Here is a 17,726-nt window from a genome sequence, read left to right on the forward strand (position 1 = left end):
GCATTGCGACTCTCCAGTCGCAAAAGGGAAGACATTTCTGAACCAATGCGTATAGCGCTACCACCCTTCTGCAAACGAAATAATTATAGCGTGGATTTTCATGCACTATCAAACCGCAAAACACGCATGCATTCATGAAGTATCATATCATTGCAACATGCACAATGAGGCAGCAAAACAAAACAAAAAAAAGGCTAAGAAAATGTGCTGTAGTAATATTCAGTTCCGTATATATTTCTGTTTCCTTCCAAAATAGTAAAAAACAAACAATTTTTTTCAAGTTTTCCTTACTTAAACTTATCAGACAAAACTTTGTGTACATAAAAAAATATCTTTCTACGTCAAAAGCGTGAAAGCGAAGAAATTTCGCACAAAGTCAGACCATGCTGAAAGTATTTTACATTTTTACCACAAAATATATTCTAATAACTTCGTAAACTTAAAATAAGAATTTTAACTGATGAATTTATTTATCTTAAAAGGTACAGAACCAATTTCTCTATAGGATGATTGAAAATGTTTTTCACCCTCTCCAATAACTGTCGGAGCTTCCACCAGTTACATGTGACTTCCTAGTTGATTTAATGTATATCAGGTTTTGCTTCAAATCTGTTACTTTGAATGTCATTTCCACAATCTAAAAATGAAAAAAAGAAAACGCAATTATGAGGCTTTTGAATCAAGTGAAGTAAACAGGTGTTAATTTCAATAAAGTTGCGGGCATTTATGGTCTGTTACCGACTTGGCTTCAGGAAAATTAGCAAAGGAAAAGATGGCAGCGTTTATCCAGACACCCCACCTGGTTAAAATAAGCTATGACGACAAAGCTGAGACTGGAAGGATGTCTCTAAATGCCGCTGCACGGAAAGGTGCTTTCAAGAATATGTCCAATGTAAAAATAGTCGGGATATGATTTAATTAATGCTGTCAGAATTATCAAACCCTTGTATTTTGTATGACTATTTCCATTGTTTGTGGAGGATATCAGCGTATTCACATTGTCATATTTTAGGTTTACTCGTTCAGCTGCATGATGCAGCGTACAGGCTAAACATGTGAAGTGCTTGGGTTAGGATAAAATATTGTAATTGCTTTCCCTGCCTTCATTGTATAGGGCACAGCATCGCTTAATACCAAAAGGACCCTTTTTATTTAAATTTATTGTGACAAGAAATATTAACTTCTGCCGACAGCTACTGGGACTAGCTAGGATGACTGAGCTTGCAATATAGTTTACAGACTAACAACATTCGCCAAGTTTCTCACGTTCTCCACTATTAGCGGAATTCGAATGAAAAAAAGTTAATATATCCAATATATGGTTGTTGTTGTTGTGGTCTTCAGCCATGAGACTGGTTTGATGCAGCTAGCCATGCTACCCTATCCTGTGCAAGCTTCTTCATCTCCCAGTACCTACTGCAGCCTACATCCTTCTGAATCTGCTAAGCGTATTCATCTCTTGGTCTTCCTCTACGATTTTTACCCTCCACGTTGCCCTCCAGTATTAACTTGGTGATCCCTTGATGCCTCAGAACATGTCCTACCAACCGATCCCTTCTTCTAGTCAAGTTGTGCCACAAACACCTCTTCTCCCCAATTCTATTCAATACCTCCTCATTAGTTTTGTGATCTACCCATCTAATCTTCAACATTCTTCTGTAGCACCACATTTCGAAAGATTCTATTCTCTTCTTGTCTAAACTATTTATCGTCCATGTTTCACTTCCATACATGGCTACACTCCATACAAATACTTTCAGAAACGGCTTCCTGACACTTAAATCTATACTCGGTGTTAACAAATTTCTTTTCTTCAGAAACGCTATCCTTGCCATTGCCAGTCTACATTTTATATCCTCTCTACTTCGACCATCATCAGTTATTTTGCTCCCCAAATAGCAAAACTCCTTTACTACTTTAAGTGTCTCATTTCCTAATCTAATTCCCTCAGCGTCACCCGACTTAATTCAACTACATTCCATTATCCTCGTTTTGCTTTTGTTGATGTTCATCTTATACCCTCCTTTCAAGACACTGTCCATTCCGTTCAACTGATCTTCCAAGTCCTTTGCTGTCTCTGACAGAATTAAAATGTCATCGGCGAACCTCAAAGTTTTTATTTCTTCTCCATGGATTTTAATACCTACTCCGAACTTTTCTTTTGTTTCCTTTACTGCTTGCTCAATGTACAGATTGAATAACATCGGGGACAGGCTACAACCCTGTCTCACTCCCTTCCCAACCACAGCTTCCCTTTCATGTCCCTCGACTCTTATAATTGCCATCTGCTTTCTGTACAAATTGTAAATAGTCTTTCACTCCCTGTATTTTACCCCTACCACCTTCAAAATTTGAAAGAGAGTATTCCAGTCAACATTGTCAAAAGCTTTCTCTAAGTCTACAAATGCTAGAAACGTAGGTTTGCCTTTCCTTAATCTTTCTTCTAAGGTAAATCTTGGGTCAGTATTGCTTCACGTGTTCCAACATTTCTACGGAATCCATACTGATCTTCCCCAAGGTCGGCTTCAACCAGTTTTTCCATTCGTCTGTAAAGAATTCGCGTTAGTATTTTGCAGCTGTGACTTATTAAACTGATTGTTCGGTAATTTTCACATCTGTCAACACCTGCTTTCTTTGGGATTGGAATTATTATATTCTTCTTGAAGTATGAGGGAATTTCGTCTGTCTCATACATCTTGCTCACCAGATGGTAGCGTTTTGTCAGGACTGGCTCTCCCAAGGCTGTCAGTAGTTCTAGAGGAATGTTGTCTACTCCCAGGGCCTTGTTTCGACTCAGGTCTTTCAGTGCTCTGTCAAACTCTTCACGCAGTATCGTATCTCCCATTTCATCTTCATCTACATCCTCTTCCATTTCCATAATATTGTCCTCAAGAACATCGTTCCTGTATAGACCCTCTATATACTCCTTTCGCCTTTCTGCTTTCCCTTCTGGGTTTCCATCTGAGCTTTTGTATTGATGGAAGTGGTTTTCTTTTCTCCAAAGGTCTCATTAATTTTCCTGTAGGCAGTATCTATCTTCCCCCTAGTGAGATAAGCCTCTACACCCTTACATTTGTCCTCTAGCCATCCTTGCTTATCCATTTTGCACTTCCTGTCGATCTCATTTTTGAGACGTTTGTATTCCTTTTTGCCTGCTTCACTTAGTGCATTTTTGTATTTTCTCCTTTCATCAATTAAATTCAGTATCTCTTCTGTTACCTAAGGATTTCTACCAGCCGTCGTCTATTTACCTTCTTGATCCTCTGCTGCCTTCACTATTTCATTCCTCAAAGCTACCCATTCTTCTTCTACTGTATTTCTTTCCCCCATGTATGGTATGCATTACAAAATGAGATGACGAAAGTCAAGGGGTATCCCCTAACATCATGTTGGACCTCTTTTTGCATGGCGTAGTGCAGCGACTCGACATGTCGTTGGAGGCCCCCTGCAGAAATACTCAGCCATACTCCCTACATAACCGTCCATAAGTGCGAAAGTGTTGCCGCTGCAGATTTTTCTGCGTGAACTGATCACTCGATTATATTCCATAAATGTTCGATGGGATTCAAATCGGGCGATCTGGGTGGCCAAATCATTCGCTCAGATTGTCCAGAATGTTCTTCAAACCAATCACGAACAGCTGTGGCATGGAGACCTGGTGCATTGTCACCAATTAAAATTCCACCGTTATTTGGAAACATGAAGTCCATGAGTGGCTGCAAATGGTCTCCAAGTAGCCCAGCATAACCAATGGTCGGTTCAGTTTGACCAGATCACCAAGTCCATTCCATGTAAACACAGCCCACACAATAACGGAGCATCGCCAGTTTGCACAGTGCCTCGTTGACAACATGGATCCACAGCTTTGTGGTGTCCGCACCACACTCGAACGCAAGCATCAACTCTTACCACCTGAAATCTTGACTTACCTGACCAGACCACGGTTTCCAGTTCTCTAGGGTTCAACCGATACGGTCACGAGTCCAGGAGATGCGCAGGAGGCGCTGTCGTACTGTTAGCAAAGGCAGTCGCGTCGGTCGTCTGCTTCCATAGCTCATTAACGTCACATTTCGTGGCACTGTCCTAACGGATACGTTCATCGTAGGAACTACAGAGATATCTGCGGTTATTTCACGCAGGTTCCTTGTCTGTTAGCACTGATAACTCTACGCAAACGCCGCTGCCCACGGTCATTAAGCGAAGGCCATCGACCACTGCGTTGTCTATGGTGAGAGGCAGTGCCTCAGATGTGGTACTCTCCGCACACTCTCGACGCTGTGGATCAGGGAATATTGATTTCCTTAACGCTTTCCGAAACGGAATGTCTCATGCGTCTAGCTCCACCTACCATTCCGCTTTCAAAGTCTGTAAATTTCCATCGTGCGGCCATAATCACGTCGGATACCTTTCTATAGCCGGCCGCTGTGGCCGAGCGGTTCTAGGCGCTTCAGTCCGAAACTGCGCTGCTGCTACGGTCGCAGGTTCGAATCCTGCCTCGGGGATGGATGTGTCTGATGTCTTTAGGTTAGTTAGTTTTAAGTAGTTCTAAGTCTAGGAGACTGATGACCTGAGATGTTAAGTCCCACAGTGATTAGAAACATTTGAACCATTTGAACCTTTCTATATGACTCATCTGACAAGGGAACCTTCCCATCGCACCCCCCTCAGATTTAGTTATAAGCTGGCACAGTGGATAGGCCTTGAAAAGCTGAACACAGATCAATCGAGAAAACTGGAAGACGTTGTGTGGAACTATGAAAAAAATAAGCAAAATATACAAACTGAGTAGTCCATGTGCAAGATAGGCCACATCAAGGAAATGGCGTACTCAGGAGCGCCGTGGTCCCGTGGTTGGCGTGAGCAGCTGCGGAGTGAGAGGTTCTTGGTTCAAGTATTCCCTCGGGTTAAATAATTTTATTCTTTATTTTCTCAAAGTTGTGATCTGTACGTTCGTTCATTGACGCCTCTGTTCACTGTAATAAGTTTAGTGTCTGTGTTTTACGACCGCACCGCAAAACCGTGCGATGAGTAGACGAAAGGACGTGCTTCTCCAATGGGAACCGAAAACATTTGTTCGCAAGGTCATAGGTCAACCGATTCCTCGACAGGAAAACACGTCCTATATATTCTGTACGAGACTGGTGACGGCATGTACGTCACATGACAGGAAAATGTTGTCGACCCACCTAACTTGTACACTTGGCGAATGGGTAAAAAGATTCTTCTACCTTGCCCGATTTAGCTTTTCTTGTGGATGTGATAATCACTCCCAAAAAGTGATGAAAACATAGGAGTTTTTCACATAAACTGCAACAAATGAATGCAACAGTTTCGCAGTCGCACAGTTTTCTTTGTGCTCTGTCAAAACATATGTTTTTAACGTTTTCAATTTTTTACGCTTGTAGGCCGTCAAATCCTGCATATGTCCAAGCAAATATGAACATGTCCTGGAATTCTGGAGAGTGAAGTCGATTTTGTGTAAGTGCTTGAACTTTAATAATTGTCTGAAAATAAAAAATTAAAACTTTCGCTGCCGGGAAGACTTGAAGCAAGGACCTCTCGTTCTGCAGCTGCTCACGCTAATCACGGGACCACGGCGTTCCTGAGTGAATGTTCACATTTATATTGCATATGTTGCACATGGACTACTCTGTTTGTATATTTTGCTTATTTTTTTCATAGTTCCACACAATTTCTTCCTGTTTTCTCGATTAATCTGTGTACAGTTTTTCAAGGCCTATCCACTGTGCCACCTTATAACTAAATCTGAGGGGGGTGCGATGGGGAGGTTCCCTTGTGAGTGAGTACAAATGACAGCTCCACCAAACCACTGCCTTTTCACACTGACCAGCCAGAACGTTATCACCACCTTCCTAATAGCCCATATGGCCACCTTTGGCACAGATAACAGTGGCGACACGTATTGGCACGGGAGGAATGAGGTCTTGGTAGGTCACTGGAGGGAGTTGGCACGACATCTGCTCACAAGTCACCTTAACGTAGTAAATTTCTGGAAAGGGGGCAATGAGCTCTGACGCCATGTTCAATCAAATCCCAAGTGTATTCGATCAGATTTAGATCATGCGAGTGGGAGGGGAATGGGGGGCAGCACAATAACTGGAAGTTGCCACTGTGTTCCTCGAACCATCCCATCACACTCCTGGCCTTGTGACATGGCGCATTATCTTGTTGAAAAATGCCACTGCCAATAGGGAAGATGTTAGTCGTGAAGAGGTGTACGAGGTTTGCAATCAGTGTCGATACACCTTGGCCGGCAAAGTGCCTTGCACGAGCTCCTCTGGACCAAAGGATGCTCACGTGAATGTTCCCTAGAGCATAAGGGAGCCCCCGACAGCTTCTTTCTGTCCTGCAGTACAGATGTCAAGGAGCTGTTCCCGTGGAAGGCGCTGGATTCGCGTCCTCTCATCGGCATTATGAAGAAGGTGTCGGGATTCATCATAACGTGCCACCCTCTGTCGCTACGCCAACCTCCAGTGCCGATGGTCACGTGCCCATTTCAATAGTAGTTGCTGACATCGTGGTGGTAATACAGGGACACGCATAGGTCCTCGCCTGCGGAGGCCCATCGTTATGAGCGTCGGTGCATTGCGTCTTCAGTACGCTTGTACTCTGCCCAGCATTGAAGTCTGGTCTTAGTTCCCCCACAGTTCGCCGCCTGTCCTGTTTTACCAGTGTGCACAGCCAACGACGTCCGACATCTGTAATGAGGAGTGGCTGCCCAATCCCAGGACGTCTGCTCGTAGTTTCACCTTGGTTTCGCCACGTGTTCAAGACACCTCTCGAACACCCGACAAGTCGTGTAGTTTTCGAAATCCTCGTGCCGAGCCTCGGTCAGGCTCAGATAGATCGCGCGCCTTCCACATTCTACACATAGACAGCACGTTCACAGATACTACACCCATCGAGCTTGTGTCTGAGTAGCACTCATTCCTCGTCAGGTGATGCTGATATCGCCCGGACCGGTTTATATCGATTGTAGATCGGTGGTCATAATGCTCGGACTGATCAGTGAATACCTTGTGTGGCCTGCCCGGTTGGCCGTGCGGTCTAACGCACGGCTTTCCGGGCAGGAAAGAGCGCCTGGTCCCCGGCACGAACCCACCCGGCGGATTTGTGTTGAGGTCCGGTGAAATGGCCAATGCGGGCTGGTTCCCCTTATTGCGCCTCAGTTACACTATGTCGGCGATTGCTACGCAAACAAGTCCTCCACGTACGCGTACACCACCATTGCTCTACCACGCAAACATATGGGTTACTCTCGTCTGGTGTGATACATTCCCTGGGGGGTCCACCGAGGGCCGAACCGTACAATAACCCTGGGTTCGGTGTGGGGCGACGGAGGGGTGAAGTGGACTGCGGTAGCCGTCGTGGGGTTGTGGACCACTGCGGCTGCGGCGGGGACGGAGCCTCTCTGTCGTTTCTAGGTCCCCAGTTAATATACAATACAATACAATACAATACCTTCTGTACGCGATGCTATCGCCATCTGTGCCTGTGCATATCGCTGTCACATGGCTTTTGTCACCTTGGTGTAAATGTCTAAATTCAAGCAGTTATATCTACGAAATATTCGAAATATGAATTTACTCTCGGGATGGACAAAGGATGTGAGCACGAATGCAACACTCATTTGCAAGGAACTCTGTGCTATAGTAGTAAACTATCATTAATTCACAGTTTTACATGTACTCCATGTTTGCAATTATTGAGACTATTCTTTCAGAGCTTTGCTATTTACCCTGAATGACTGTGCATTTTCCACAACTTGTCTTGGAACCACCTTTTTTATATTTTTTGGAGTAACTATTTCTTCCATGGACAGAGCCTTACTTGGACAAACTGTGCTTCTGTCATTCCTGGGAGCTTTCTGTGATGTTGCAGGTCTATACTCCTTCCGCAATCCAAAAAAAGGCTCGTGGTACGTTGAGACACTGTGTTCTCAACTTGAAGCCCACGGCAGATCCAAGGACCTGGTGTCGCTGCTCACTGACGTGAATCGCATCGTCGGTCAGAGATATCGCTCAGAAAACAAGAGCCGGCCGGACCTGCATGGCAAGGTGCAGGCGCCGTGCTTCACATCATCCTTGACACGGAGTCTATGCTTCGGTCATAATGGCCATGGCCACCCTCAATGTTCCTTGCATGATGTCTGCAGCAAAAAACCTCGTTTCACCCATATAAATGTAGAAAATAGTTCCTAAGAGTTCATATGTTTCCACCAAAGCACCAGAAGCCTCAGCTGCTGAATGTAATCCTCTGTACCGCCCAGAGTCACGATTCACTTTGTCTTTATTCAGTACTACTGATTGTCTGAGATATCGCTGTCTGTTTATGAGTGACATTATGTCTAGTTTATCAATAATTAGTAAAATATGACGTGGTGGCATGCACAGAATTAGTTCATAGACCGCTTAATATATTTAATACAAACTAATTATAAACAGTTCTACAGTAAGCGTCAACTTAATTGAACGAACACAAAGGTTCGCAAGCAGGAAACGTATTTATATCGGATGAGTGCATTTAATGGGTCTTAGATGGTGTTCATATCAGAGAAATCAACAAATAGCATGTTCGTCTACTACACATGAAGGTATCCATTTCGAATTCCGAATTCTGAACGTGTTCATTACTTCTGAAATACTACTTTTCATTCCATAAACAATGGCTGAGTAATGAGTGAGAATTTGGTTTGGATCCCTTCAATCGGAAATCGGCACATTGCATTCAGAAATAAGGTTTGTTCATAAAATACAAGTAAAAAAACGGAGATTCTTTGTTTCCTTAAACATCCAAAGGGGATATCGGAGCACCATCTTTCCTTCATCATTGACGTTTTTTTGAAAATATACAAAAATCAAGCAGAATATTTCTACTTACAGAAGTTTTCAGAAAAAGTGATGTGAATGCTGTACTTAGTGTAACAATGTTCTGCACGCATATTACAGGTCAAACAAATGTATATATGAGATTCATTATCATGCAGGTATCTAGTGCATGGCAACGTGCATGTTACTGTTGATGATTTTCCTTGCAAATCTGATATGATTAAGGTAAGATTAATTTTCGTGATTAATTTCATCATCATCACCTTCATTTCAAGCATTAGGCCCTTTATTGGTTCGCCTATTACAGTACCCATCGTTCCTTCCATGTTCCTTGATTTCTTCTCCAAAATTGCTTAAATCTTCTGATCTGGAGAGGCAATCTTTCTCAACTCATCCTTTTGGGGCCTTCATTCGAGTTTCTCTTATTTTTTGCATTTTATTAGAAATGTTAAATATGTTCAGTTCTTCCTTAATTTCTGAATTTCTAAATCTGTCACTTCTTGAGCACCATTTTACTTTTCTTAAAAACCACATCTCTGCTGCTTGTATGTGACTATCTTCACGTTTACTTATAACCCTGAGATAATTTCAGCCTTGTTCCTTTCCTCGCTTCATTTTCTAGATATCTGTATATTGCTCCACATATATTCCCAAGCTTTTCCAATTTCTTGTCTACATCTTCCTCATAATCATATGTTGCGCCATACCCTAAACAGCTAATATTCAATGTGTTGTTTTGTTCTGTTTTTGTCACTAAAGGATGTTTTCCTTTGAACGTCATTGATTTTGTTTCTTTTCTGAAATAGTCAAATGGTTTTCTTCACCATTATTACTAATAATTTTATTCGCCTTTCTAGATCATCTTCATTCTCAACTAGCAGTGTGGCATCGTTTGCACATAAAACACAATTCAAGCAGGAATATCTGTTAACATCAATCCTCCCTTTAAAAAAATCTCCTTCCATTTCCCAAATGCACCAACAAAATAAATCTTAAAATGTGTATTAAAATGTGTGGGTGAAATGCTGCACCTTTATCTAACACTTTCGTTTGCAGCTATAGTCTGTACCATTTAAATCTGAAATTACAGCTGTGTGTTTGTGCAGATTTTCAAAACGTTATAGTTGTTGTGGATATATTCTTTTCGTCATAATTGCCCACCGTTTCCTCCTGCCAACATGATCGTATGCCTTAATAAAATCAATAAATACTAAGTTGGTTTCCCTGCCATACTCCACATGTTCTTCGATTATATGTTCAGTTGTAAATGCTGAATCTGTTGTCGAGCTGCCCTCTGAAATCCCATTTGTTCCTGGCCCAATGAATTCTTAGCTATAATCTTCAACTTCTTGTTCACTATTCTTCCATAAACTTATGCAGGTCCAGTAAACTGGTTCCTCTAAAGTTCTCGCAGTTGTAATGATCTCCCTTTTTGAACAGTGATAGCATCTTTGTCCATGCAAGTGCTTCTGGAATAACTCAATTTCTCCAGCATATAAATGTAGTAACCTCTTTTGCACTCGTATGCATCCATATCTTATCAATTCGGCGTACTAGTAACTATTCTATTCTTTGTGGAATTGACAACTTCTTTTAATTCGTCCACATGTAAATTGTCTTCACATTTTATTTCAGTTTTATCCTCTTTATTCTCTGTGGTGCATATTTCTTCATACACAAAGTTCTCACAATGTTCTATCCATTTTGCTTGTTGGATGTTATTTGTTTGAGTAACTTTTTTTTCTGTTTGGCTGAGCATTTTCATTGTCTTGCAACCTGTCATTTGCTTATAAACTCGTCACAAGATATTTGATGAGCTTGTTTCACTTCTCAGTTTGCTGCTTTTCTCTCTTCTTCGTAAATTTGATGATTATTCTCTATTGTTTGATTCATATATTTAAACATATTGTTTTTTCTCTTTATAACTTTATCTAATTCTTTTTTTCAAATTTTTACCCCTATGTTCCTTATTACTTTTTTCTTTCTTCCTAAGACGACTAAATTAATGTGTTTTTCGAATCTGTTACTTCTTTAAGATTTTTTTACAAAAAAATATGTACCACATGAAAAAAAACACATCTCCTCCATTGTAACCAAGCAGGGTGTTGCAGTTGTTGAGACACTGTATTGACATTTATGAAGAGTGGATTAACATTCTTATTTAGCTACACAGATTTATGTTATGTTATGTTAACTAACTACACATGAATATTTAAGGCGAATATTTCTTCTAAATGAACATGACCCAAATGCAGCCTATGCTCCATCACTAATGCAGCATCATCACCAGGACAATAAACCATAATCTATTTTCATTAATTGCAAAAAATTATGTTAAAAACAATTTCAACAATAATGGTTATCAATGTAATAACATTATTCAAACAGAACATTTCCCTCTTATACTGGTAGTGATTTGATGAAAAGTATTGCCCCATAACAGAGAAATGTGTATTTAAACTTTTGTAGTTATTTATTTCAAATGTTAGTTTTATATATTCCTAAGAATTGAATGCGTATGTTTCTTTTATGCAGACCAGAATATATAAAAATATGTGTCAGCAGTATTTTTATAAAGTATTTTTTCATCATTTGTTTCTTCTCTGTTCATTTTTATGAGCATTTTATTGTATGTAACAATTTCTGTATTTGAAACTGTACATCGATCTTTATTTTGTCAGATAATAGTTTAACAATTTGTTGTTTTGTTTGAATTTGGAAAGAATGTCAGTTACATTACATTTTCTAATTCTTGTAAATAATTAAAGTTAAATATAAAATTATTTTTTGTTTCTTCTATGATGAATTTCACTGTGATATGTATCGATAAGACATGTCTAGAGGTCACATGGAATAACTTGTCTGGTAACAACGTGGAAGTTAGTGCAAATTATAATTGTTGAGAGAGACCAAGGCTTGACTTCAATAGAGGTGTTCATATTGGTGTAGGTCTTAGCAGTTACACAGAGAAGAACAAAATTTCAGAGAACAGACTTGGATAAAGAGCTTCATCAATCATACTTTGCAGTGGAGATCACAATGAAGACTTGTTGTGTGTACATTGTCTCCATTTCTTCACAACTTGTGCTAATGCTTTCCCAGGGATAGCAAAAAAAAAAAAAAAAAAAATCATTCCAAAGCACCTCTCAGCTGCCAGTAATTTTTTTCCATTATAAACTTCTTAGTATATGTTCATAATTTACTTTCCTTAAATTTTTATGTGGAAGTATTGCAAATAAATTTCCTTTCTGCATTTGTAGATCTTAATAATTAAAGGGGTTTCCTGATCTACAGTTTTTTGTTAATTCTCACAATAAAACTCACTCATTTGTGCATAACATTTATGTATAAAAAATATACTCCTAAGACCAATGCCAGTTTGAGAGAGTATAGTTCTTGATGATTTCTTGATCATTGGGATACATCTCTCTTCTTATAGCAGCATAAGTAATATAGAACAACATATTGAGAAAAGTCGCTCTTAACTGCCTCTGCTATTCACAGAGAAGAAGTTAAAGTTGAAAAATATTAGTAATAGGAGATACATATTGATGGATAGAAATTTAAAGCTTACAGACTGCTTGTTGCTATGTAAGGTGTACATTCTCAGATGAACAAAACTGAGATAGCATTTCTAAATGAACTGTCCAGACATTTAGCAGAAGTGGCTTACAGAAACAACAGAACATCAGTACAAGTTCGTTTGCTTGGCCATACTCCACAGAAAGTGCAGAAATACTTGTTTTGGCATTCATTATAACTATTTCTTCAGGCACTGCTTTTAATAACGTTAAACGAACAATAGTACACAACAAAAAAGGAGAAACATGGTAATCAGTGTGAAAAAGGTCGGATTTCAAAATTGTGCTTATGTGTCCTAAATAAAGTGGTAGTGTGACCTCCAAACCAGATGAGAGGAAATGCAGATCACAGCAAATCATCCCCCTGATGGCGCCTTAGAACAAGGAAAAGAAGAAACCAGCCTGGGAAAAATAAATTAAGTGGCAGCAGGAAAAGCCGGTCTTATTTACAAAACAAGAACATCAGTAAAATGACATATCATTACCAGACCACTACTCCAGTTATTTGACGTTAAGATAATGTATCATGCAGGCCTACTGATAATATGAAATTCCACACAACGGAATAATCAGCTAGGAGACTGATTTTTATAATTAAATTTTTATTCACTGAATGATATAAACGTTCTTGGAATGAGTAAAGTGATATTAGCTGTTTCTTTTGTTGTTGTTGAGGTCTTCAGTCCTGAGACTGGTTTGATGCAGCTCTCTGTCTACTCTATACTGTGCAGGCTTTTTCATCTCCCAGTACGTACTGCAGCCTACATCTCTCTGAATCTGCTTAGTGTATTCATCTCTTGGTCTCCCTCTACCATTTTACCCTCCACGCTGCCCTCCAATACTAAATTGGTGATCCCTTGATGCCTCAGAACATGTCCTACCAACCGATCCCTTCTTCTGTTTCTTATGTGGTCACTAAATTATAGTACTTTAGTTTCCCTCAAACACAGAATGTACCCCTGTATAGTACATCTAACAACTAGTGAGCTTACATAATTATGTTGTAGGTCACTACAGATTTTCTGTTAGTTCTAAAAGTTGAAGAAAAAAATTGCAGTCAAATATATATAATACAAATAATGTTTAAAAAGCTTCTAACAGTTATACTACCACTACTTCTCTTGATAATATATCAATTACCTTAATGAATATTTAGCTGTACCTGATCAAAGCACTCTGAAAGAGTTCATGTGATTTGTAACTTGTAATTTTATTTATCTTGTAGATCATACTTTGTGTGCAGAGAAACACATGATGATATAGAACAAGTCAAAAATGAAGATGAGATGATACATACATAAAATGACAGTGATATTATAATGATACAAATGTCCATATGATATGTATGTAATGCCAAGAAACAGAAAAATATATAGGTGGATATCTTGTGAAAAATTCAGAAGTGCCTAATATTTCTAAGTTTGCATTATTAAGGGAAAGAAATATGTAAGCAAATAAAATAGAAATACGAAAGTAGCATATACATTTTAAAATTCGTTACTAAATCAAAACAGTGAAGTTGTCACACTTCTGTATTAAAGCGTTTGGGTTTACATACAAAGTAAAGAACATGGACAGAACAAATAATATGGGAATTTAAAAGCATATATTAAAAGCACATTACAAAGGACAAACTCACTTCTGTATTACAAATTCATAACAATTTAAAGAGAGTTACGTTGTATATAAGTTGAAGAAACTAGAATTTTGTGTCAAGAAATACAGTAATGGAGTAAAAACCGTATTTAAAAAAATATGTTTCAGTTTTATTCTCATGTCGTTCAGATTATTAATATTCTTGACCTCTGATGGGAGATGGTTGTAAATTTTTATTGAAACCCATCTGTGTGTTATAATTATTAACTGAGATTTGTTTCTAGTGTTATGCGTGTGGCAGTCTGTATTTATGTGTAGATTTCCTAAATAGTAAGTTACAAAACAAACCAGTCCCATTATATGAGGGCATGGCATTGTCAGGATTTTTAATGCTTTAAACAGTGGTTTATAGTGTTCACTACTGTTTTCTGATGCCATTATTCTGATCACTTGCTTGCTTTTATAACGTGAAAATGATATTGGATTCAGAATTATTTCACCAGAAAATTAGACCAAAACTAATATTTGGTATGGTACATGAGCATCAAACTGTCAGTGTTGGCTGCACCTATTATTGTAGGTAGCACATTTTGCTGAGCTTCTTTATAATTGTCTCTGCATGCAGTTTCAAAAAAATGGCTCTGAGCACTATGGGACTTAACATCTGAGGTCGGCAGTCCCCTAGAACTTAGAACTACTTAAACCTAACTAACCTAAGGACATCACACACATCCATGCCCAAGGCAAGATTCGAACCTGTGACCATAGCGGTCGCGTGGTTCCAGACTGAAGCGCCTAAAACTGGTGGCCACAACAGCCAGCCACGCAATTTCCAGTTTAGTGTACCACTGCCAGTTAGTCCAAGGAATCTGGTGTCCTGTACACTGAAAGTTCCATATTTCCTAATATGTATGTTTGCACTGAAGCTGGTAATGTTCTGCCTTGTGTGTAAGTTGACGCTTACAGTTTTCTAAGTGTTTATTAGCAGTCTGTTTGCCTCAAACCAAGGTTTTATGTGTCTGGTAGTTTCATTGACTGTTTCTTGAAGCGCTTCTTCTCCATTGGAAATTAAAATGTTTGTGTCATAAGCATACAAAAAAGAATTAGCATTAACGGTGTTTTCTAGGAGGTCATTGATAAACAAAGTGAAAAGGACTGGGCTAAGAACACACCCCTGTGGGACATCTCAAGATACATTTAGTGTATCTGATTCCTATATATTGTATCTTTTCACTTACATAACTACTGAACCAACTGTGGGTTGTACCCCTGATTCCAAATTTCTCAAATTGTGCAAGGAGCAGCTTATGGTTGACAATATTAAAAGATTTGGATTGGTTAAGTAATATACTGAGAACAGGCTGTTTATGATCGATTAGACCTGAGCACATTTTTAAAATTCATACAGTGCATTTATGGTTGACCTGTTTGTGTGAAAAACGTATTGAGAAGATATTATAATGCTGTTGGAGTTCAAAAAGCTTTCTAATTTTATGGAAACATAGTATTAGGAAATTTTTGAAAATGCAGATAATATTGGAATAGTCGGTTTTCTCTCGTTTCTCATACAATGGTATAGTTTGAGAAAATTTTAACTGATATTAGACAGAGGCCCACAGATGAAACTGGAACACTTTTTAAGTCAAAAGCAAGGTACTGTTTCTTGGCCAACAGAGCATATTTTATTCTTTCACCTCTGTTACACAAGGTGTTGTTAGAGACAGGAAAAAGGCATTCAGGAGAATGTATGACCTTCATTGTAAGTATATTCAATTGTGAAAGTCTGTACTCATTCTGTGCTTTGACTTTAGTGGTGCACTTTAATATATGGCTATTGTTAATCTGGACAAGGTTTTGAATAGGATGAAAGTCTATGGAGCAGTGATAGGTACAACAGGTGCATTCACTGAAAGCCTAGGGAAGTTATGCTAATTGCAGCTCCAGGACCTCCTGTTAACTGCCACGTGTGAACTGCAGAATTGTGATTACAGACAAGCAACATTAAAAGTAAGTACCACAAAGACGTTGTGTTGACAAGACAAACTCATTGCACCTTCGAATTCGCCTGTACAACAAAATTTGTAGGACGCAGATTTTGTTTATGATTCTTAAAATTACGCTGAAACAGATGTAAAACGCAGGTACGCGCAATTACTCGCATCTAAGAACAATATCTAGCTCGTGATTGGCGAAAGACAGCTACTGCAATGGCTGGTAAAAGTCACGTATTTGCATTCTTATTTTATTATATTTCAACTGTTTTTAGACAGATACCTTCGCCCAGATTCATTTATGCGTCATAATGATACAAACAGGACATTAGTCTGACTTCATTACAGAATGTAACACATAAATTCAACCACATTTGCAGTTGGAGTCATTTCGTGGAGTCATTACAAATCTTGGGGAGACACAAACCAGTAAGGCCATGTATTTTGCGTATCTTCGGTGACTAATATGATATGGAAAAATGTTCTAGGCTAACTCATCTTTAAGAAAGAATGTTTTCAAAGCTCGAAAATGTGCTGTAAAAATAATATGTGGTGCTCTCACATAATCATCTTATAGCCATCTGTTTAGGACTAGGGCATTTTGACTACTGCTTCACTGTATATTTATACCCTCATGAAATTTGTTGTAAATAATGATGCAGTTCAAAAGGAAGAACGATAAGCATAGTTACAATACCAGAAGGAAAAATGACAGTCATTACTCCACATTAAGTTTGTTTTTAGCACAAAAAGTGGTGCACAACGTCACTACAAAAATGTTTTGGAACTTATTCAGTGATATAAAATGTCTGACCGGCAGCGAAGTAAAATTTGAAAACAAACCAGAAAAGGTTTTCCTTGACAGTTCTTTCCATTTCATAGAAGAAGTTCTACTAATGTAACAGGTAAATAGAAATTACTATTTCTCATTCATATATTCCAAAAAATTAATGAAAATGAAATATTAAAAGTCTTATTTATGTTCCATGTGTAGTTATATTTAGAAAGTAATTTGTGATGTGAATGCAAAACGACTGGTTCCTTATCTTAACTAACAAGATAATTAATTGAATGAAATAAATAGTCAATGAGGTACATTATTTTAACTGCACCATGACAACAAAAATAACGAAATTTTAACGTAAAATTTGAAACATAAGAAAACATTTTCATATTTTGATAGTTTCTATGTGGTAACCATTTCAGCTAACACAGAATCAATTGATCAAGCTAGAACACAAATGTACAGTGATTAAAAAAAAGCTGATCTGTAAGGACCCATGCCTAAGCCTCATTTTCGTATATTCAAATCATAGATCTGAGTAAATATTGTCAATGAAATTAATAATTAACAAAAGGATCAAGAACAAAATATTTGTTTTCAAACTTTCAGTCACTCGAAATAAATGTGATAGAGAGAATGGATGCAGCTTAGAAACATGGAGGAGCAATATTTATTTAAATTTCATGTATGATCAGTAGATTTGGTTGTGATGTGCCTTGGTTTATGTGACAGAGAACTAACAACCTGCTAATATCACACTTCTTGTAATATGGGTTACTCACCCTTATATCTTTTACTGTCCGCATATTCTTTTTAAAGAATATTTATTATTAGCATTCAGAAAGTTGAACGACGACATAAGAGAATAAGATCGGAATTTGGCATTTATTTTTCGTTGCTATTACAGCAAACTGTTCATGATCTA

General features: G+C 38.6%; 1 protein-coding gene across 1 annotated transcript in view; it reads left to right on the plus strand.

Moving 5' to 3' along the window:
* LOC126092772 (caspase-1-like) overlaps positions 1-11,646 on the plus strand; it is a 134,679-nt gene extending 123,033 nt beyond the window's left edge. Inside the window, exon 6 of the mRNA XM_049908503.1 lies at positions 7,903-11,646. Coding sequence (XP_049764460.1) covers positions 7,903-8,222 — 320 coding nt within the window. The 3' untranslated portion in view covers positions 8,223-11,646. The remainder of the gene's footprint in view (positions 1-7,902) is intronic.
* The last annotated feature ends 6,080 nt before the right edge of the window (positions 11,647-17,726 follow it).

Source organism: Schistocerca cancellata, chromosome 1 (assembly GCF_023864275.1).
Source record: "Schistocerca cancellata isolate TAMUIC-IGC-003103 chromosome 1, iqSchCanc2.1, whole genome shotgun sequence".
NCBI classification, from domain to species: domain Eukaryota; kingdom Metazoa; phylum Arthropoda; class Insecta; order Orthoptera; family Acrididae; genus Schistocerca; species Schistocerca cancellata.